The following is a 20973-nucleotide window of genomic DNA, read 5'->3' on the forward strand; positions in this document are numbered from 1 at the left end:
GTCTTTTAAATACCTTCAGGGATGGCAACTCCACCACTTTCCTGGGCAGACCGTTCCAATGCTTAATAACCCTGTCAGTGAGGAAATTTTTCCTAATATCCATCCTAAACCTCCCCTGGGGCAACTTGAGGCCGTTTCCTCTTGTCCCATCACCTGTTCCTTGGGAGAAGAGACCCACCCCCTCTGGCTACCCCCTCCTTTCAGGGAGAGAGTCATCTCCCCTCAGCCTCCTCTTCTCCAGGCTGAACACCCCCAGCTCCCTCAGATGCTCCTCACAAGACTTGTGCTCCAGACCCTTCACCAGCTCCGTTGCCCTTCTCTGGACACGCTCCACCACCTCAGTGTCTTTCTTGTGGTGAGGGGACCAAAACTGGACACAGTATTTGAGGTACAAAGGTCTGTCTCAAACCAGATGTGGGATGAGTTTTGCTCTCAGCCTCTTACATGCCAGACATGAAGAGAGACATTTCCACCTTCAGATGAGAGCAGTTCGGCACTTCCTTGGGCACAGCATAGGCTTAGCACAGCTGATTGTGTTTGCTTGAAGTCAAAGGAGGGGAGACACCCAGGAAGTTGAGACGGATGAAACAAGGGAACCAAGGAGAGCTTTTCAGTAGAAAATATGGAAGATACTATTCATATTTAATTTAGAGAAGGATTTTTCCCCTTGTTAGAGCCAAGGATCAGTTTTGTCACTGTGCAAAGTGACAAAAGCACAAGAAGGACATGGAGCTGTTGGAGCGGGGCCAGAGGAGGCCCCGGAGATGCTGGGAGGGCTGGAGCCCCTCTGCTGGGAGGACAGGCTGAGAGAGCTGGGGGGGTTCAGCCTGGAGAAGAGAAGGCTCCGTGGAGACCTTCCAGCCCCTGCCAGTCCCTCAAGGGGCTCCAGGAAAGCTGGGGAGGGACTCTGGAGCAGGGAGGGGAGCCATGGGATGAGGGGGGATGGTTTTACACTGAAAGAGGGGAGATTTAGATGAGATATGAGGAAGAAATTCTTTGCTGTGGGGGTGGTGAGCCCCTGGCGCAGGTTGCCCAGAGAAGCTGTGGCTGCCCCATCCCTGGAGGGGTTCAAGGCCAGGTTGGCCGGGGCTTGGAGCAACCTGGTCTGGTGGGAGGTGTCCCTGCCCAGGGCAAGGGGGTGGCACTGGATGATCTTTAAGATTCCTTCCAACCCAAACCATTCTGCGATTCTATGATGGAGCAAGAGGCTGGACAGGCTGCTTCAGCTGCTAGTTCAGCAAGGGGGCTGCGTGCTCCTGTTGTAGATGAGAGATAAAAAAAACACCGCAATGCCGTGGTGATGACAGTGGAGAAGGTTTATTGAGGGCAGAGCATGTTTTTTTAAGAATTTTCCTTCACCCTTTGCAGGTTTGTCCCAAAAAGCAACAGCACTCGGCTGTGCCATAATGGCATCAGCAGAGCTAAAGCTGACAACTGAGCCTGGATTTCCATCCATGCAGCAATGTAGGTGGAAACTGGGGGCGTCTTGGTGTTCTCCAACCCCTGTACACCCCTTTTGCCTTACACTGCTGATGGTCCTCAAGAAGCTGAAGGCCCCTTCTAGATCTGGAGGATCTTGCAGCATCCTCGTCCCTATTCCCTGTGAATCCTTGCAAACAGGGAACTCCGGTTATGCAAACCCGTAGTGCCTGGTGACTCAGCCGAGCTCACGAGGAAGCGGGTGACTTTGCTGGGAGGTGACTCAGGAATGGGTGACATAAGCAAAACGCTTCTTCCCACCATTGCTGGGACAAACAGAATCCAGATCTGGGTGAGCAGAGGGATGGTGAGGTCAGAGCCTGCTGACCCTGGCTGGGTTTGGGGTGGCAATGGCAGGGCTATTGTTTGCTCCTGAAAAGTTTCATAGAATCACAGAATGGTTTGGATTGGAAGGGACCTTAAAGATCATCCAGTTCCAACCCCCTGCCCTGGGCAGGGACACCTCCCACCAGCCCAGGTTGCTCCAAGCCCCGGCCAACCTGGCCTTGAACCCCTCCAGGGATGGGGCAGCCACAGCTTCTCTGGGCAACCTGGGCCAGCGGCTCACCACCCTCACACCAAAGAATTTCTTCCTGATATCTTATCTAAATCTACCCTCTTTCAGTGTAAAACCTTTCCTTCTCCTCCCATGGCTCCCCTCCCCGCTCCAGAGTCCCTCCCCAGCTTTCCTGGAGCCCCTGGAGGGACTGGCAGGGGCTGGAAGGTCTCCGCGGAGCCTTCTCTTCTCCAGGCTGAACCCCCCCAGCTCTCTCAGCCTGTCCTCCCAGCAGAGGGGCTCCAGCCCTCCCAGCATCTCCGGGGCCTCCTCTGGCCCCGCTCCAACAGCTCCGTGTCTCTCCTGTGCCGAGGCCCCAGCGCTGGAGGCAGCACTGCAGGGGGGTCTCCCCCGAGCGCAGCAGAGGGGCGGAATCCCCCCCTCGCCCTGCTGCCCACGCTGCTGGGGATGCAGCCCAGGATGCAGGTGGCCTTTGTGGGCAGCAGAGCTCATTTTCTGTCTGGGCAAAAAAAATCTCGTCAACATACCCCCATCTGCTACTGAAAAAGCCTAAATCCAGCAGAATTAGCCAATAGCCAGTTTGGTGAGTATGAAAGCATATTTTAGTGAATTTTTTAAAGCCGTGTGCTCCAGCAGTAGCTCTGGCAGCTGTTGAAAGCTTGGAGAGTGAGGATTGGAACTCGGGATGTCCCAGCTCCCATGGAGAGGTGAGAATTATGTCAGTGTCTAACCCTTCCAGCAAGGATTTACCAGGCAGGGTTACGGCTTTATAAAATCCTGCTTACCAGTCGCCCTGGGCAAGTTACTTACTATGGCAGCCGATCATGCCGTAATAACCGTTATTATCCCCATGAAAACCCAACCGATGAGTCGCGGGAGATGCTCTGCCGCTGGCGAGGGCACGCAAGTCAGCTGCAAATTCTACAGGAGCAATTAGATGGCTGTTAGGGACACAGACATAACTCACATTTGAATAAATTAGTTTGCAAATATGGGCACAAGATGTACACCTGATGTACCCTTTCAAATCACTGAGACAATGCTTTTCTATTTTGCAGATGAAAAACCCAAATATGTTGTCTAAAATGACACGGCTGACCAATCTAGACTAGCTAATTGTCAATTTAGAATCATAGAATCTTCATGGTTGGAAGGGACCTTTGAGATCATGGAGTCCAACCATACACACACAAAAAAAAAACCCCTACAATCTCTATTTGTTTCAATTTAAAGGAATAAATGCTGATACCCAGCCTTGAAGTGACAGCTTTTAGGCCAAAAATGCATTTTTATTTCATTACTCTCATTAATCCCATTAATTCATTTATTTAATTTATTTCCCAAGTGGCTCTTGTTGGGTAACCTGCAATATTTTGTAGATTAGGTTGTTCAACGCCCAATGACAAGATGACTGGGAAGTGGAAAACTGTCATTGAGAAGGGCAATGTTGACTTTTGAGAGTGAATTGTGATGCCTGAACAGGGACATGAAGTCAGGAATAAAAATGTGAAGGAAGGAGGAGAGGGCAGGAATATTAAAGACCTGAAAGAGCAAATTCTGTAGTTTGGGAAGGAAAATTTTAGTGTTTAAAAGTGGCTGACAAAGTTGCATTTGGAAAAATCTGGGTGGATACACACAGAAGGAGGTCTGGTGAGCTGGCAATGCGGGCTTTCAGCCCAGAAAGCCAAACACATCCTGGGCTGCATCCAAAGAAGCGTGGGCAGCAGGGCGAGGGAGGTGATTCTACCCCTCTACTCCACTCTGGTGAGACCCCACCTGGAGTACTGCGCCCAGCTCTGGAGTCCTCAGCACAAGAAGGACATGGATCTGTTGGAGCGGGGCCAGAGGAGGCCCCGGAGATGCTGGGAGGGCTGGAGCCCCTCTGCTGGGAGGACAGGCTGAGAGAGCTGGGGGGGTTCAGCCTGGAGAAGAGAAGACTCCGCAGAGACCTTCCAGCCCCTGCCAGTCCCTAAAGGGGCTCCAGGAAAGCTGGGGAGGGACTCTGGAGCAGGGAGGGGAGCCATGGGATGAGGGAGAATGGTTTTACACTGAAAGAGGGGAGATTGAGATGAGATATTGTGAAGAAATTCTTTGGTGTGAGGGTGGTGAGCCCCTGGCCCAGGTTGCCCAGAGAAGCTGTGGCTGCCCCATCCCTGGAGGGGTTCAAGGCCAGGTTGGCCGGGGCTTGGAGCAACCTGGTCTGGTGGGAGGTGTCCCTGCCCAGGGCAGGGGGTTGGAACTAGATGATCTTTAAGGTCCTTTCCAACCCAAACCATTCTATGATTCCATGATTTTGTGACCTTTGCACACAGTGTATCGAAGCATAAATTCACTTAAACACAGCAACAACATCTCCAATTTTACCGCCTAAATACCGCAGTCTAGTGTATTCAATATTGTTTTTCTGATTTTTTTTTTCCATCACTTCACTAGGAAGGCTTCTAAACCAAAAAAAAAAAAAATCAATCTTTAAAATGTGAATGTGACCCCCAAAAATGATTGGATATAAACAGCAGCAGGGAAAAAAAAAAAAAACCAACTATACTCACTGATTTTCTGAAGGAAATATATAACAAAGCTTGCAAAAAGTAGAATGCAAACACTAAAGCCTGTGTAAAGGTATGTAAATGAGGCACAATGCTTGTAAAAACCCAACCCAGGGAGAGGGGTCTCACCAGCTGCCAAGGGGTGCGTTTGTTACCTTGCAGAAACGCTCTCAGGTGGCTGAAGAGATGGGGGCAGCCTTGCCCAGGTGCTGCAGACAAAGCTGGGAAGAAATGGGGGCTAATCATCTGGTTTTATTCCATCCCTTTTGGCATCTCCTCGTACCCTGCCAGAAAGTCTTAGCTCCTACAAGGCATCTAAAGCTGCCTGAAAGTCTGGAGAAGCCAGACAATAGTATTGCATCCCTCTGGCCTTTGGGGACCAAACTTTCTGCTCTATCCCTGAAGCACCATGGACCATCCCTGCTTGTCTCAGTTCCTGCTGACAAGGTCCCAGGGTTCCCCTTTTCAATATCTGAAATAAGTCCCAAGTGATTCCCTTCCCAGACATCGCAAAGCTTTGGTTTTCCACGCCGGCTGCTGGGTTTTAGCAGAATTTTGCTCACTTATTAGAGCTGTTATTTTCTATTCCAGGGCAAACAGTCTGTCCATTTCTGAGGGTGGTGGGGAATGTATTTTATCATAGAATCATAGAACATGTTGGGTTGGAAGGGACCTTTAAAGGCCATCTAGTCCAACCCCCTGCAGTGCGCAGGGACATCTTCAACTAGATCAGGTTGCTCAGAGCCTCATCCGGCCTGGCCGTGAATGTCTCCAGGGATGGGGCCTCCACCACCTCTCTGGGCAACCTGGGCCAGGGTCTCACCACCCTCAGTGTAAAGAACTTCTTCCTAATGTCTAATCTAAACCCACCCTGCTCTAGTTTAAACCATTGCCCCTTGTCCTGTCGCTACATGCCCTTGCAAACAGCCCCTCCCCAGCTTTCTTTTAGGCCCCCTTCAGGGACTGGAAGGGGCTTTAAGGTCTCCCTGGAGCCTTCTCTTCTCCAGGCTGAACAATCCCAACTATCTCAGCCTGTCCTCATAGCAGAGGGGCTCCAGCCCCCAGATCATCTTTGTGGCCTCCTCTGGATCCACTCCACCAGGTCCATGTCCTTCTTGTGCTGAGGGCTCCAGAGCTGGACGCAGTACTCCAGGTGGGGTCTCACGAGAGCAGAGTAGAGGGGCAGAATCACCTCTCTTGATCTGCTGGCCCCACCTTCTCCCAGGGAGGGGTGAGAAAGGAAAAAAAATGGATGGTCTTTCTCACTAAAGAGAATCTTTAGCATCATTGCGGTTTAGAACAGGACTTGAAACTGGCTCTTAAGACAACTTTTCTGTGCTGTTCATACTTGTTCTGAAAATCAGCCAAGATGGGGGGAAAAAAAGTCGGTTGACACGGTAATCACACAGTAAAAACTTGCTGGACTTCCAGATGAAAACTTCAAAGGACACTGGCAGGATGGAGGTGGGATGGGCAGGGGATGGAGATAGGACGGAGGTGGGATGCAGGAGAGAAGCAGGCGGGATGGATGTGGGATGCAGGCAGGAGGGAGGTGGGCAGGATGGAGACAGGATAGTGGAGGGATGCAAGCAGGATGGAGGCAGTTTGGAGGAGGGAAGCAGGTGGGATGGAGGAGAAAAACTAGATGGGATGGAGGAGACTGGAGGAGGGAACCAAGAGGGATGGAGGTGGGATGGAGGCAGAATGGAGAAGGGAAGCAGGTGGGATGCAGGTGTGACTGGGGAGGGATGTAGGCAAGTTGGAGAAGGAAAGCTAGATGGGATTCAGGCGGGCTGCAGGCAGGCTGGAGGAAGGAACCAAGAGGGATGGAGGTGGGATGGAGAAGGGAAGCAGGTGGGACTGAGGAGGGATGCAGGCAGGCTGCAAGCAAGCTGCAGGCAAGCTGGAGGAGGTAATCAAGAGGGATGGAAATGGGATGCAGGTGGGATGGATGCAGGTTGGAGAAAGGAAGCAGGTGGGATTGAAGAGGGATGGAGCTGGGATGCAGGCAGGCTGGAGGAGGGAACCAAGAGGGATGGAGTCAGGATGGAGGTGGGATGCAGGCAGGCTGGAAGAAGGAACCAAGAAGGATGCAGGTGGGATGGAGGCAGGATAGAGGTGGGATGCCGGCAAGCTGAAGGATGGAATCAAGAGGGATGCAGATGGGATAGAGGCAGGATGGAGGTGGGATGCAGGCAGGCTAGAGGAGGGACTCAAGAGGCATGAGGAGGGAAGCAGGTGGGCTGGAGGCGGGAACCAAGAAGGATAGAGATGGGATGCAGGTGTAATGGAGGGAGGATGGAGGAGGGAAGTAGTCAGGCTGGAGGAGGGAATCAAGATGGGATGGAGGCAGGATGGAGAAGGGAAGCAGGTGGGATGTGGGTGGGGTTGAAGAGGGATGGAGGTGGGATAGAGGCAGGCTGGAGGAGGGACTCGAGAGGGATGAGGAGGGAAGCAGGCGGGCTGGAGGGAGGCTGAAGGAGGGAATCAAGAGGGATGCAGGTGGGATGGAGGCAGGATGGATTCAGGCTGGAGTAGGGATGCAGGCAGGGTGGAGGAGGGAACCAAGAGGGATGGAGGTGGGATGGAGGCAGGATGGAGAAGGGAAGCAGGTGGAATGTGGGTGGGATTGAAGAGGGATGGAGTTGGGATGCGAGTGGGACTGAGGAGCGATGGAGTCAGGCTGGAGGAGGGACTCGAGAGGGATGAGGAGCGAAGCCGGCGGGCTGGAGGCGGGCCGGGGGCGGGGAGCCGGCAGGATTCAGTCACGCCGGGGGCGGGCCGGGTCCGGGATGACTCAGCCGCCGGGCGCTGCCCCTTCCGCGGCCGCCGAGGGATCGCGGGGCCGGCGGGGGCTGTGCGGGGCCGTGCGGGGCGGTGAGTCCCGGGGTGGGCTGGACCGGGGCCGGCCATAAGGAGCGCAGCGGGGCCGGGTGGGGGGATGCGGGCGCTGCGGCGGGGACAGGTAAGGGACAGGGGATGCTGCGCTGCACCGCCCGGCGTGGGGGGGACACGCAGCGGGGCGTGGGGGGGGTGAGGATGGGGCACCCCCTTCCACTGCCACAGCGCGGCCGGGCAGGGACACCCCCCACCCCCCGGCTTTGGGGCAGCGGCAGCGTCTCCCCCACGTCTTCCAGCTGCGGTTTTAGGGTGTTTTTTGGCCGTGGCGGGTCCAGGAGCATTGGCGGGTCCAGGAGGGATGCTCCTGGCGAGGTTTGTTGCGGGGGAAGGGGGAGGGGGGGGACGGAAACGGTATTTAACCCTCCGTGCGCCTCCAAAACCAGCAAACCTTCCTGCAAGGGGCAGAGGAGGGGGAGAGGAAGCCTTGTTTTCATCATGAAGATGGAGGGGAGAAAAAAAAAAAAAAAACAAACCCATATTTCGTCAGCTGACGGTAAGGAGGTGGGTTTGGCACCCGCCGAAGGGCTGCTGGGAACATCCCGTGATGCTCGGCCGAGCATGGGTCTGGCATCACTTCCCTGGGTCTGGCACTCGGACCCCGGCGTGGAGGTGGAGCTGGATAGAAGCTGCCTCGCATCATTCTGGTGTGCCATATACCTGTCGTCCCTCTATCGTGCTCTCAGGGCTGGGCTGCGGGCGTGATACGGCGAAGGTCGCTCCCTTCTTGTCTTTCCTTCCAGGTTGCAAAGTTGAGGGCGAGGAATTTCCATAGCGCAGGGTGCCTGCGGCGGCTGAGGTCTTGTGCAAGACTCTGGTTTATGGTGTGGTCTGTAAGAGCAAAGGGGAAAAAAAAACAAAACAAAACAAAATTAAAATCAGTGCAGCTCCATTGTGGGGGAATCTTGCGCTTTCTGTGAATGCAAGCTGTAGGGGCAAGTGTTGCAACTTGTCTCCAGGTGTGTTTATTTTGCCTAAGCTATGCTAATGGCATGGCTTTCCTGGAAAGGAAGGGGTGCAGGAAAGAGTGGCTCGTGTTTACTTCTTACTGTTTTTTTTAAAAAGACCAAAAAAGTCAAGCTTTGATAATGCAGTAATGGCCGTAATGAAGTCAGCAGGCCATGAGGTTAGGGCACCCAAGCTAACCTGGCGGGCGCAGCAAGCTCAGCTGGATCCCTTTGTTTATACGCCGGCTTTATTGTGGCTGAGAGTCATGCACAAACCCTGGCAGCCAGAACAAAGGACAAAGCTCCGCTTGGGTAAAGGGCAGCTTCGCAGGAGGAGGACACATGACTTGGGCTTTGCTGAGCACCTCTCCCCCCTGAGGCGTGGGGGAGTGTTTTAGCTGTGGGGGTGGGACGGCTTTTATCTTCCTCAAACCCTTGGAAAAGGGGGTGTGGGTGCCTCCGTCTGTGCCTGGAGGGGTTTGGCCCAGACAGCGGAGGAGCTGAGAGGTGCTCCAGGGCTAGGACTTATCTCCTGGCCTGGTCTGCCTGAGCTGAGTCATGTGAGCCAGGCTTGGAATAGCCTTTTTTGGAGGTTTTATTGACTGCAGAGAAATGCCCAGTTAAGCGGGACTCATGGGTTTTGATTTCTGGGGGTGGTGTGGAGAAGACCTTCATGGGAAGGCTCTGCAGAGGGGTTTGCTGTGGCAGGCACTGTGTGTCTCCATCGGCTGCTGGGAGGAGGCTGTGGGATCCTGCTGATCTCTGGAATAACGTGGTCCAAACAGTCGGAACTGGGGAAAGCAGTCAGGGAAGCGCCTCTGGCTCCAAGATCTCCTGGTGAGGAGGGGTGGAGAAGGCACCTGGGTGATGTCCCCTCCTCCTTGGCTCGCTGCCTGCAGCGCAGAGGGACTGCGGGTGGGTGGTGCAGCAGCAGCCGCAGCCATCTCGCTTCAGATGCTCCTCTGCCCTCGCACGCTGCAGCGAGCAGCTCGTGTGGGAGAGCCTTCGGCCTCGCTGCTTCCTGCTCGCTGGCTGGGAGCCAGGGCTCAAGGGAGCCCAAATTTCCTCTTTTTAAGCAGCCAGCTGGCTGACTTGTGAGAGTCCTGACCAGGGTCAGGTGTGCTGGTGGGTAACAGCTTTCCGGAGTTGTTTCATGCTCATCCTTCAAGAGGTTGAGCAACCTGGTCCAGTGGGAGGTGCTCCACCATCCCCCTTGGCAGGGGGGTCGGAACTAGATGAGCTTTAAGGTCCCTTCTCACCTAAACCATTCTATGATGTTGCATTACCAGATATTTTGGATACCAAAGCAGGGGGCAGGGGATTTGTCCTCAGCTCCCAGGTCTGTAGCCCAAGAGGATGTGGAACACCTCGGGGGGGGAGATGGGGGGCTCTTTGCAAGCCCCAAACGCCCTCCTGCCATCTGCAGAATATGCCAGGGTGAAGCTGCTGTGTCTTAAGGAGTCCCAGAGCCAAGCTTTGCTTCTGTTTCCCAGCTCATAAGCTGTGGTGGGATGTGGGCTGTGAAGACAGCCTTTGCCAGGGTTGTCCTGAAGCTGTGGGGCACCATGGAGACCTGGGGGGGGGGCGTGAAAAGGGAAGGGATGTCCTGGGCTTGCTGGAGAAACTCCTCTGGCCTGATCACCCTGCAGAAAGAAGAGCATGTTACCCGTCGGGTGCAGCAGCTGTTTTGCAAGTTTGGTTTTGGTGTTGCTGTTTTGGTGGTGTTTTAAAACAGCTGGGGGGGTTTAGGGGTGGGGGGAAGCGTGTGCGGAGGAGATAGCGTTATCGCTTCCCCCACCACCCCTGCCACGGGAAGTGTCTCACCGCTCGTATCTGCGGGACGAGAGGCGGGGGGTGATGGTGGAAACCAGCAGCTTGCCGTGGGGTCGGCGCGTCTCCGGCTGCTCGTGACTTGCTGGCGGTGGAAATACATCCAGCGCGTCCCGTGCCTGCGCTCGCTCTATACATAGACCTGCTGTGCACGGGGCTAAAGCCGGGAGCAGAGGCGAGGCGGCGGTGGAGCGCGGGGGCGGGTAGGGAGGAAGAAATCACATGAGCTCGAGGGTTTCCCCTTCCTTCTCCACCCAGGCCTTGGGATATTCCGTGCCATCCAGCTGAGGATATCAGCTCCCCCTCCCCAAACTTCGTGCCCACAGGAGACTTCAGAGCGTGGTTTGGGTGGGAAGGGACCTTTAAAGGCCATCTAGTCCAACCCTCCCCTACATCTCCCACCAGACCAGGTTGCTCCAAGCCCCGTCCAACCTCCCCTGGAATGTTTCCAGGGATGGGACAGTCCCAGCTTCCCTGGGCAACCTGGGCCAGGGGCTCACCACCCTCACACCAAAGAATTTCTTCACAGTATCTCCTCTAAATCTCCCTTCTTTCAGTTTAACACCGTTCCCCCTTGTCCCATGGCTCCCCTCCCTGCTCCAGAGTCCCTCCCCAGCTTTCCTGGAGCCCCTTTAGGGACTGGAAAGGTCTCTAAGGTCTCCCCAAAGCCTTCTCTTCTCCAGGCTGAACCCCCCCAACTCTCCCAGGGCCGGGGGGGTTCATGCCCCTGGGAGACTTGGCAAGAAGTTTCTTTGCTGAAACGACCCACTGGCTCCCGGCTATTTGGGTTGCGCTGGGTGATGTCTTGCTGCTTCTGCTGGGCTTGCTGGCCGTGGGCCACCTCGTGGGGGTGGCTGCAGTGCAGCAGAGCTTAAAACAGGAGCGTTTGTCGGAGGGGAAACCACCTGGTATCTTTTTTCGGTTTGGTTTCGGGTTGCCGGGAGCTCGCAGCCTGCAGCCGGTGTGGTCTGGTAACCGGAGGAGGTGAGATGTCCCGTGTGCGTCCATCAAGAGCCCCGTGCGAGCGGTTGTGTCGATGTGGGAGGCTTTGCGGGGCGGGTTGCAGCGTGTCAGCAAAGTTAGAGGCATCCTGCTGAAAACAAATGTGTATCAGGTAGCTTCTGGCCTCAAAACTGCTGCAGAAAATATAAAGTTGACTGCAGGAAGTACAGAGGGTTGTGGTTAAAAAAAAAAAATATTTTTCATTAGAAAAAGTACTTCAGCTCAGGCTTCTTAGAGCCATGGAATGGTTTGGGTTGGAAGGGACCTTAAAGGTCATCTAGTTCCAACCCTCCTGCCATGGCCAGGGACACTGGCCCAGGTTGCCCAGAGAAGCTGTGGCTGCCCCATCCCTGGAGGGGTTCAAGGCCAGGTTGGCCGGGGCTTGGAGCAACCTGGGCTGGTGGGAGGTGTCCCTGCCCAGGGCAGAGGGGTGGAACTGGGTGGGCTTTGAAGGTCCCTTCCAGCCCAAACCATTCTATGATACCTTTCACTAGACCAGGTTGCTCAAAGCCCCATCCGACCTGGTCTTCCAATGGCCACGTTGAAGGGGCATAAGGCAGAAAACCACACCAGCCTTAGAAACGGGTATTTGTTTTACTGGGCGTAACCTCCTTCCTGCTGTGCAAGCAAGGGAGCACGGCGGGAACACCAGCAATGCCAGCGAGTCCCTTGCCTGCGAGAAACTCCTAAGCGAGCAAAAACGCATGGAACCCCTTCAGAAAGGGGAGATTTCGGGGTAGGAGGACACACGTGCTGCTGGAACTCAACTAGCTGTTGGGCTGAGCATCCCACTGGAAGCACGGGGGGTGGGAAGAAGAATAAATAAATGGTGTAAGGAGGAGGGGGAAAGAAAGAAAGAAAGAAAGAAAGAAAGAAAGAAAGAAAGAAAGAAAGAAAGAAAGAAAAGCCCCTTTCTACAGTTAGCTGCAGCCGCCTGGGCTTGTCGCTGGCAGAAAGTAGGGCACTCCTGCTGGGTTTTCTTTCTCTGGAAAACTTGGCGGCGAGTGGGTGGAGGCGGCCTGCATGGAAATGCGTGTGTGTCTCCCCATCCCCATCGCCTGCCCAGCGAGCTCTGCCACCACTGGCAAGAGCTGCGTGTCCGGCTGCTCGGGCGTATTTGCCCAGAAGGGTTTAAAGCCCAGGCTCGCAAAGGTGATTACAACCTCAGCTCGTTGAGATGAGTAGGAATTAAAGCCTGAGTATCTCCGCTGTTCAGGCTCCCGTGGCATATCCGAGGTCTTGGGTTGCTCACCAGGCTTTTGGTGGTCATCGGGGTGGATGTGGTGTTGGTGGAAGGAGAGCTGTGAGGTTTTGGAGGAGGAGGAGGAGGGTGCTCTGGTGTGTTTGCAGAGGTTGAGCCGCTCGTGGCCTGTCTGAGTCAGGCGTGGGGACGCGGAGCAAGCGGTGGCTGCTGGCGTTGGGGGTTAAGTTGGAGTTGGGCAATTTAACGTGAATTAGGCTCAAGGAGGTGGGAGAGCAGAGAAACCAGCGAGCCCTGGAGCATCTTTGGGCTGGGTGATGCTTGTGAGGCTGTGGTCCACTCTTGCCATGCTCCTGGATTTCCCCTGCCTCTCCATTCCTCAAATTGGGACTTTCCTGGTGCCCAGCACCAAGGAATGTGGTTTCACAGCCTCCCTCATGAAAAGCCCTGGTGGCAGCTCGGGTGCATGCGGACCCCCCTCTGCATGGGCAGGGGGTCACCACCCCAGGGCTGTGACCCCAATCAGGGCCCTCAGGGCAATGGGCTGGCCAGAAACGAGGACGTAAAGTCCAAAAATGGGATTTGGAGTGATATCTTCAAAGGGAAGTGCACTGTACTTAGGGCAGGGGCTAGCAAGTCCCTGGGGCTGCAGTTCGCCGTGGAGGTGGGGTGTTGCTTATTCCTTCTCCTAGTCCTTATTCTCCATTTTTCATGGAAGTAAACACAGCTTTTAATACCCTCCAAATCCCTTGGATCTGCTTCAAAAGGTATTTTCCTGCTGCCCCTAATCCTGCAGTGGTCGACAAACAGGGTTGCCTTGTCTGGTTTCTTCTGAGCTGCAGGAGGGGGGTTGTTAGTCCGCTCCTGCGTCTCTCCTGACCTTTGGGGTAAATCGGGATTGGGAGAGACTTGGTGCAGCCACGTGTTTTATCCTCCCACGTGTTGCTGCGACAGTCCTTCTGCCAAGCCCTCGCTTGTGGTCCAAGCCTGCCATGGGAAGGTTTCCAATGATGCCCATATCTGGCTGCAGGTGGAGTGTCCCGTTCTCTAGCCAAGATGTGGACGTCCGTGGCCATCCTGTGTGTCCTGGTGGCCTTCGCCAATGCTCGCAGCATTCCTTACTACCCTCCTCTCTCCACCGACTTGGTCAACCACATAAACAAGCTCAACACCACCTGGAAGGTGAGTACCAGGTTGGGTTTTGCGGGTTTTTTTCGGTGCATTGCTCAACAGTCTCTTTGTAGGAGTCAATAGCTAAGCTTTGGGAGCCTCACCACAATGGTTGCATCAAACCAGCCTTGGTCCCAGTTGACTTCTCAACTACTTGAAAGGACATTGTAGAGAGGTTGGTGCTGGTCTCTTCTCACAGGTAATTAGCGATAGAACAAGAGGGAATGGCTTCAAGCTGTAGCAGGGTAGGTTTAGGCTGGACATTAGGAAAAAATTCTTCCCAGAAAGAGTGGTGAGACACTGGAATAGGCTGCCCAGGGAGGTGGTGGAGTCACCATGCCTGAATGTGTTTGAGACTTGTTTAGATGTGGCGTTAGGGGATATGGTGTAGGGGAGAACTTTGTAGAGTGGAGTTGATGGTTGGACTCGATGATCCCAAGGGTCTTTTCCAACCTAAATGATTCCATGATTCTATGAGTTGATGCTGTCAGGGATTCCTGCGGTGATGGTAACTGTGCAGCTTCTCCTCTTTGGAGCACAGCACTGATGAATTTGTAGAGTAGGAGGAAACTGTAGGAAGCTGGAAACAAGCAGCAAGTGTCAAGCTGTATCGGTGACCTCCTTGGCCAGGCCGCTGTGGCCAAAGCCTAGAGTTGGATCGTAGCTTACTGGTCATGATGGAAGGGGCTGTGTTCTGTGTCTATAGGTAGCTTGGCTCTTGGCCCCTGGGTTTTATAGCAAATGTCAGACCCTGGTTGGGTGTGAGGGAGATCTGGAGCACCAGGCTGGTCCCAGCAATGCACGTGGTGGCCATGAAGAGTCATGTCCCATTTTTCTGTGTCTCTTCCCAGGCAGGGCACAACTTCCACAATGCTGACATGAGCTATGTGAAGAAGCTCTGTGGCACCTTCCTGGGTGGGCCCAAGCTCCCCGAGAGGTGAGTGCTGGGAGAAGATGAGGGTCCTGTAAAAGCTTGTGTGGATGCTCCTGATGTGTCTGGAGTGGGTGAGGGTCTCCCCAGAAGGCTGTGAGCAGGTTTCCCCTGGGTGCAGCTTGGTGGACATCTTGCATGGAATTAAGCATGATGGTGGGGGAAACAGCCATCCTCTGTCCTGCCAGATGCTTGACCAATCGTGTAACTTGTACTCCTTGAAACTTAAAACACTGGAGTAACTGCTGACCTGGTGTGAGGACTTCAGTATTTATTCTCCTTCAGTAAGCAAACAACAAGAGCGCCTGTCCTCCAGGTCATCTTCAGAGGAGGTTGGAGAGTCCTGTGGTGTTCCTGTAATGAGACTTCCTTCTTCTCGCTTGCAGGGTGGATTTTGCTGCAGACATGGAGCTGCCCGATAACTTTGACTCACGGACTCAGTGGCCTAACTGTCCTACCATCAATGAGATAAGAGACCAGGGCTCTTGCGGCTCTTGCTGGGTAAGAGCATGGATGGTTTAAGGTTGTGTCGATCCAGAGTCTGCTGGACAAAAACCCATGCTGTTGAGTTTGCTGCTGAACTGCATAAATGGGGGGACGTGGAGGATCCTGCAGTATCTGAGCTTCTTGATGGGCTTCTCCCAGCGAAGCTCATGCTTGCTGCACTCATGAGAAGGTTTCTCTCCCATGGCCAGCTCTAATGCTTTTCCCTTGGGTTTTGGGGGCTGCCCACAGGCTTTCGGTGCTGTAGAAGCGATTTCGGACAGGATCTGCGTTCACACGAACGCCAAGGTGAGCGTGGAGGTCTCAGCGGAGGACTTGCTGTCGTGCTGCGGCTTCGAGTGTGGCATGGGGTGAGCTGCTCTTGGTTCTTGGGCACTTAAAAGGTGGGTGGGAGGAGCAGGGACACAACCTGAAGATGCTGATCGTTTCAGCCCTGTCTTCCTAGTCTCCCTGGAGAGCAGGAAGCCCCACCGGTGCTTTGTGCTGTAGATGATGGAGTTAGGTGGGAATGTAAAGGTGACAGCATGGACTGAAGGTCCCTCAGGGCCACATGCTGCCTCCAGTAGGATGATGGTGGGTGGTGGAGGGGAGGGCAAGCACATAGCGATGCTTTCCCATACAGAGTTGACAGTCCCTGAGCCAAAGGATCTTTTAATAGCCCCAAAGCCTTGGTTTTCAGGCACAAGCCTTTTGCCTGTGGCTTTTGCGGTTGTTGAGAGCAGGGTGAGGAGTTGGGTCTCCAGGTTGTGTGGCTTCTGCTGCTCCTGGTGGCAGAAGCTGAGCGGGGACCTGGCAAGGAGGCACCACTGCTTTGGGATTTGGAGGCATGGGTGCTCTTAGCTCCTTCTTGCCTTGAGGCTTTGGTGTCTTGAAGCCTAGAAATCCTGGGGAAGGCAGGGACAGACTTAAAAAGGTTCAACGTGCTGAAAGCATCTCTGCAGCCGTTCCAAGCTGGCTCCGTTTCCCTCACCTCCCCCCAAAAGAGGGTGTCTCTGAGCAGGCTGGAGCTGGAACTGTTGTCTCTTTCTCCAGGTGCAATGGTGGTTACCCCTCCGGCGCCTGGAGGTACTGGACAGAGAGAGGCCTCGTGTCTGGGGGTCTCTACGATTCCCATGTGGGTAAGTTGTGGCTGTGAAAGCAGAGAGGAGCATCTCTGCTTGGTTACAGGTTCATGTCCTTCAGGGTCCTTCAGCATCTTTGTGGCTGCTCCCTCCTTCAGGTCTGGGCTCAAACACCTCTGCTGTCCCAGCTGGTTGCTCCTGTCCCCACGGTCCCTTCTGGGGACAAGGATCCCCGAGCAGCACCTAGTGGTAGGAGACCCATCCAGGAAGGGAGCACAGTAGCCAGACTTAACAAGCCCACAAGGCTTCTGCTTCCGTAGCAGGAATGAATCGGGCTGTTAATTTTATTGTTGTTGCTGGTTTTGAACCAGTTCAGTACACTTTGGATGAGGGCAGGAGTCTTCCTGACATGTTTCCCCCTCAAGAAGGAACTTTAAAAGGGGTTAGAATCATAGAATCATAGAATGTGTTGGGTCGGAAGGGACCTTTAAAGGCCATCTAGTCCAACCCCCCTGCAGTGAGGAGGGACATCTTCAACTAGATCAGGTTGCTCAGAGCCTCATCCAGCCTGGCCTTGAATGTCTCCAGGGATGGGGCCTCCACCACCTCTCTGGGCAACCTGGGACAGTGTCTCGCCACCCTCAGTGTAAAGAACTTCTTCCTAATGTCTAATCTAACCCTACCCTGCGCTAGTTTAAAGCCATTGCCCCTCGTCCTGTTGCTACATGCCCTTGCAAACAGTTTCCAGACTGGAAACCTCTGCCTCCTCCTAGCATGGCCATGAGTTTTTTCACGTTTCCGTCTTGTCCATCACTTTGTCAAGAGGGAGGTGGTGGGAGGCAGGTCCAGAGGGGAAACCCATCGCTGATGCAGGCATTGCTCATCTGGCAGAGGAAGACCTACTCTTGCTCGCACCCCACTGATCTGTGGGGTTTCTAGGTCAGAAAGGTCTTACCCTTTCTTGGGGCCTTCTCCAGCATGGCTGTTGGGGACAGGGGTGCTTGGGGACAGCCAGTTCATGCCGCCTCTGTCCTCAACAGGCTGCCGTCCCTACTCCATCCCACCCTGTGAGCACCACGTCAACGGCTCCCGGCCACCATGCACCGGGGAGGGGGGTGAAACCCCCAGGTGCAGCCGTCACTGTGAACCCGGCTACTCGCCCTCGTACAAGGAGGACAAGCACTACGGTAAGGGAGGTGGCCTCCCACACTGTTCGATGCGCAGCAGCTCCAGAGCTGCTCCTAGTGGTAACTTGGTGGGGTTGACAGGGTTGGACCTCTTCCTAAGCTCTTTCACGGTGGTTATTTTCTGTGCCCTCAGGGTGGGTGGCCCTGGAGCAAACCATAAGCCTGGCAGACGCGCAGGTTGTATTTGCCGAGACTCAACTGAGGTGGGGGAACTGATCTGAGTCCTCATGGTGCATATGCCTGGGTTGAAGAGCATGGTGCTGAGCCCTGTGGAAGTCTGATGTCAAAGCCATGTCCATCCTACTCCTTGGTGGTAGCCAGACCTATACTTGTAGGAGAGTCTGGCTGCTTCTTGGAGATTTGTCTTAACCTTGAGTAATTTGGGTTGTTTTGGAAATCAGGGTGTAGAAGGGGAAAACTTCCACCTGAAGGTGTCTGGAATAGGTCTTTGGGTACAGAATAGGACTCAGCTTAAAGCTTTCCCTCTGGAAGATGGATGGTTGGAGCCTGCTTTCCCCGTCTGGCTCTGTTGGTGCTTCTGGAGCAGCTGGGTTTGAATTTAACCTTTAAGTGACGAAGGCCTCTTGCAGGGCCATGCTGAGCAGACACTGTCCAGCTGTCCCAAGACCTGTGTGGTCTGACAATGCCATACTGATGGTGGGACTTTTTTCCTCCCTAGGCATCACATCCTACGGTGTCCCTCACAGTGAGAAGGAAATCATGGCTGAGATCTACAAGAACGGTCCGGTGGAAGGAGCCTTTATTGTCTATGAGGACTTCCTGATGTACAAGTCTGGTGAGCACCAGCCCTGAAGCTGTAGGGAGCCCTCTTCCCTACTTCATCCATAGGGTCTGTCTTTTGAGGCCCTTGCCCCTCTACTTAAGTCTGAATCATAGAATTGCCTAGGTTGGAAGGGACCTTTCAGATCATTGAGTCCAACCATCAACGTAACTCTGACAAAATCACCACTAAACCATGTCCTTCAGCACCATGTCTGCCCGTCTTTTAAATATCTCCAGGGATGGTGATTCCACCACCTTCCTGGGCAGCCTTTTCCAATGCTTGATAACCCTTTGGGTGAAGAAATTTTTCCTAATATCCCATCTTAACCTCCCCTGGCGTAACTTGAAGCCACTTCCTCTTGTCGCATCGCCTGTTCCTTGGGAGAGCAACCTTCCCCTTGCTACACCCTCCTTTCAGGGAGTGGTAGAGAGCGAGGTCTCCTGTCAGGAGATCTCAAGTTCACACTTGAGTATCCAGTGTTACAAGAGCATGGGCAGATACCATCTCCTGTATCCATTGGTTTATAGCAAGGGGAGTAGGTGCTTGGGACCAGGTCAGGGAGGAAGCCCCAGTGGGCACCCCCCAGAATCACGGCTAAGAACAGCTAAGATTTTAGGTAAAATCCTGGCAGATGGTTCTCCTGGTGTGGACCCCAATTCCCTGTTCCAAATTGCTTGTGATGTGCCACCTTTGGGACCAAGTGTCTCTGGGTGTCCTGCATGCTGAGCTGATGCTTGGCACCAACTCTTCCTCCAGACTCTACAGTAGTTTCAGGTTTCTACTTAACCAAAAGGAAAAAAAAAAAAAATAAGAACACCTCAGCTGGTCTCTGTGCTTTGATATCAAATATCTCACAAGCTGGTGGGGGTGTGGAGCAGGAGGAGACAAGGCGCCTGTTGACATGTTGGCTTGTTGCCTTGCAGGGGTCTACCAGCACGTGTCCGGTGAGCAGGTTGGAGGTCACGCCATCCGGATCCTGGGCTGGGGGGTGGAAAACGGCACTCCATACTGGCTGGCCGCCAACTCCTGGAACACCGACTGGGGGGACAACGGTGAGGCCACCCCTGGAATGCTGCCTGCGGGGGGCGGGTGGGGGCTGCCGGAGGGAACCCCTTCCCCATTCTTGGCACGATGGGGAGGTTGAGTTTTGCTCTTTGGTGTGCTTCCAGGCTTCTTTAAAATCCTCAGAGGAGAGGACCACTGCGGCATCGAGTCGGAGATCGTGGCTGGCATCCCCAGGCCGGAGCAGTACTGGAAGAGGGTGTAACCCTCTTCATCAAACCACAAATAATGCCGAGTCCCCGATGCTTTTAACTGATAGTGGGTTGGGTGCAGAGCCCCCCCCCCTTCTATGAGACTATAGTTGAGGTTACTTTATTAAAGCTTTTTATCTTTTTTTTTTTTTTTTTTTTTTTTTAATTGTATGGTGGAGCTGGAGGTGGGACTGCTCTCTGCAAGCCCTCTGCTCCTGGTGGGTCGCAGCTGTGGGGCGTTCCCTGCTCAAAGGACTGCTGAAGGGCTCGCTGGCCTCTTGCACCATGGTGTTTGGGGTTAGCCCGGACCCCTTCCAGCCCAGTCTGTTCCTGGGAGGGTAGGAAGCGGTAGCTTTGTGCTGGGACGAGGGACTTAGTGGGGCAGCAGAGGTGGACCCTGCTGGGAAGCCATGGCCAGATGTGATTTCTGCACCCTTGATGGGGTTGGTCTGACTGTTGGCACCCAAAACCAGCAGGGTACGTGAGCGTGTGCCTTCAGTTGGTTAAACTTAGACCTATTCATGATGAAATACTGATGAACTTGATGTGGGGCTGGCCAGGCCACGTTAAGGCCCCTCCTGCCTGCCACACGTCCTTTGTGCATCGCTTGCTCCACTCCATCCCTTCGGCTGCTGTTTTTAAACCACTTGTTCCTCAGCTTTTTTGATGTGTTGGGTGGGTTTGGTGTTTTTTTGTTTGTTTGTTTGTTTTTTTTTCTGCTGTAGTCTGGGGTTATTGATCCTTGGGAAGGGCCTGGCCGGAGCTCCACGAGCCTTTGATCAAATGTCCTGCGAGCAGATAGGGAAGAGCAAACCACTTGGCACCATGGGTGGCTGGGCAGCGTGGTGGGTCATGTCTTGGCCGAGGTCCTGTGTCCAAAGCTGGTGTGATGCTGAGCAGAGATGTTCCCCGAGGCTGCGTCTGGGAACTCATGCAAACACTTGGAGGTATCTCGCTAACTTGCACACAACTGAGGGGTTGGGTTTTTTTTGAGCCACAGGCATTAAGAGAGAAGAAAAAACTTATTTTTGTTACCGGGGGGAGGTGTAATAGCTGTGTAGGAGGAATCATGTGATTTGCCAACACTAATATAGTGAAAGAGCTTCTCCTTTTTTTTTTTTTTTTTTTTTTTTTTTTTACATTTTAAAGCACAAAGTATATTGCTGAGCAGAGGCTACAGGCCTGAAATGCGTGAAGCGGGCTCTCCCTTGCACAGTACAGTAACCCCTGACCTCTGCTTACTGGGACACCAGTGAGAGAGAGCTGTGGTGTATATGATTGGAACAACTGTGCCAATAAATGATTTCTCCAGTGTCTTGTCTCCTGGCCCTTGGTTGCTTCTGCTTGACCTCAGACCACCTCAAATAATTCTCCTGTTGCTCTGTGTGTTGTGGAAGCCGGGGGAGACCCTTCTCTCTTCACATAAGTGGGATCGGTTCCAGCCCTGTCCTCTGGCCATAGTGGTGACAATGTGACTTGTGCTGACTCCTGAGGTCCTGGGCATTGCCTACTCCTGGTGATGGAGGAGGTGCTTCACCATGGACCAGAGTGCAGCCAGGACCAGCCCCAGCATCTCTGCACACCGGCAGGGAAGAGAATGCACCGAGGCACTGGAGATAGCTGCCTTCAGGGCAGGTCTGAGCCACCATGCCCACTGCCTGCA

The 20973-nt window shown here is 54.0% G+C and overlaps 1 protein-coding gene and 1 long non-coding RNA gene across 8 annotated transcripts; one reads left to right on the plus strand and one right to left on the minus strand.

Annotated features, from left to right (window-relative positions):
- Positions 1-2334: 2334 nt before the first annotated feature.
- LOC128906514 (uncharacterized) lies at positions 2335-9050 on the minus strand. 3 transcript variants are annotated; one of them, XR_008465193.1, is made up of 4 exons: positions 7917-8436; positions 4698-5757; positions 2807-2917; positions 2335-2495 (listed from the first exon to the last, which is right to left on the minus strand). It is a non-coding gene; the product is annotated as an uncharacterized LOC128906514 (long non-coding RNA). The 3 variants fall into 3 exon arrangements; XR_008465194.1 differs by having other exon boundaries at positions 2335-2917; XR_008465192.1 differs by lacking the exons at positions 2335-2495; positions 2807-2917 and adding an exon at positions 8587-9050 and having other exon boundaries at positions 4187-5757; positions 7917-8271.
- CTSB (cathepsin B) lies at positions 7303-20624 on the plus strand. 5 transcript variants are annotated; one of them, XM_054193755.1, is made up of 10 exons: positions 7303-7419; positions 13451-13602; positions 14442-14527; positions 14908-15022; positions 15257-15375; positions 16058-16143; positions 17127-17273; positions 17953-18069; positions 18981-19109; positions 19227-20447. In XM_054193755.1, the coding sequence occupies exons 1-10, from the start codon at positions 7335-7337 to the stop codon at positions 19322-19324; spliced, it is 1134 nt and encodes a 377-aa protein (XP_054049730.1). In that variant the 5' UTR covers positions 7303-7334; the 3' UTR covers positions 19325-20447. The 5 variants fall into 5 exon arrangements, 4 of the variants coding, with proteins under 4 accessions (XP_054049730.1, XP_054049733.1, XP_054049732.1 ...); XM_054193758.1 differs by having other exon boundaries at positions 7334-7409; XM_054193757.1 differs by lacking the exon at positions 7303-7419 and adding an exon at positions 7483-7507.
- The last annotated feature ends 349 nt before the right edge of the window (positions 20625-20973 follow it).

Source organism: Rissa tridactyla, chromosome 3, assembly GCF_028500815.1.
Source record: "Rissa tridactyla isolate bRisTri1 chromosome 3, bRisTri1.patW.cur.20221130, whole genome shotgun sequence".
NCBI classification, from domain to species: Eukaryota; Metazoa; Chordata; class Aves; order Charadriiformes; family Laridae; genus Rissa; species Rissa tridactyla.

What these genes read in the sequence shown, in the direction of transcription:
- CTSB (XM_054193755.1), top strand. Translation starts at nt 7,335, where the DNA reads ATGACTCAGCCGCCGGGCGCTGCCCCTTCCGCGGCCGCCGAGGGATCG. An exon ending in GCTCTTGCGGCTCTTGCTGG is followed by an intron (nt 15,023 to 15,256) that starts GTAAGAGCATGG and finishes GGCTGCCCACAG; the next exon opens with GCTTTCGGTGCTGTAGAAGC. An exon ending in CACCGACTGGGGGGACAACG is followed by an intron (nt 19,110 to 19,226) that starts GTGAGGCCACCC and finishes GTGTGCTTCCAG; the next exon opens with GCTTCTTTAAAATCCTCAGA.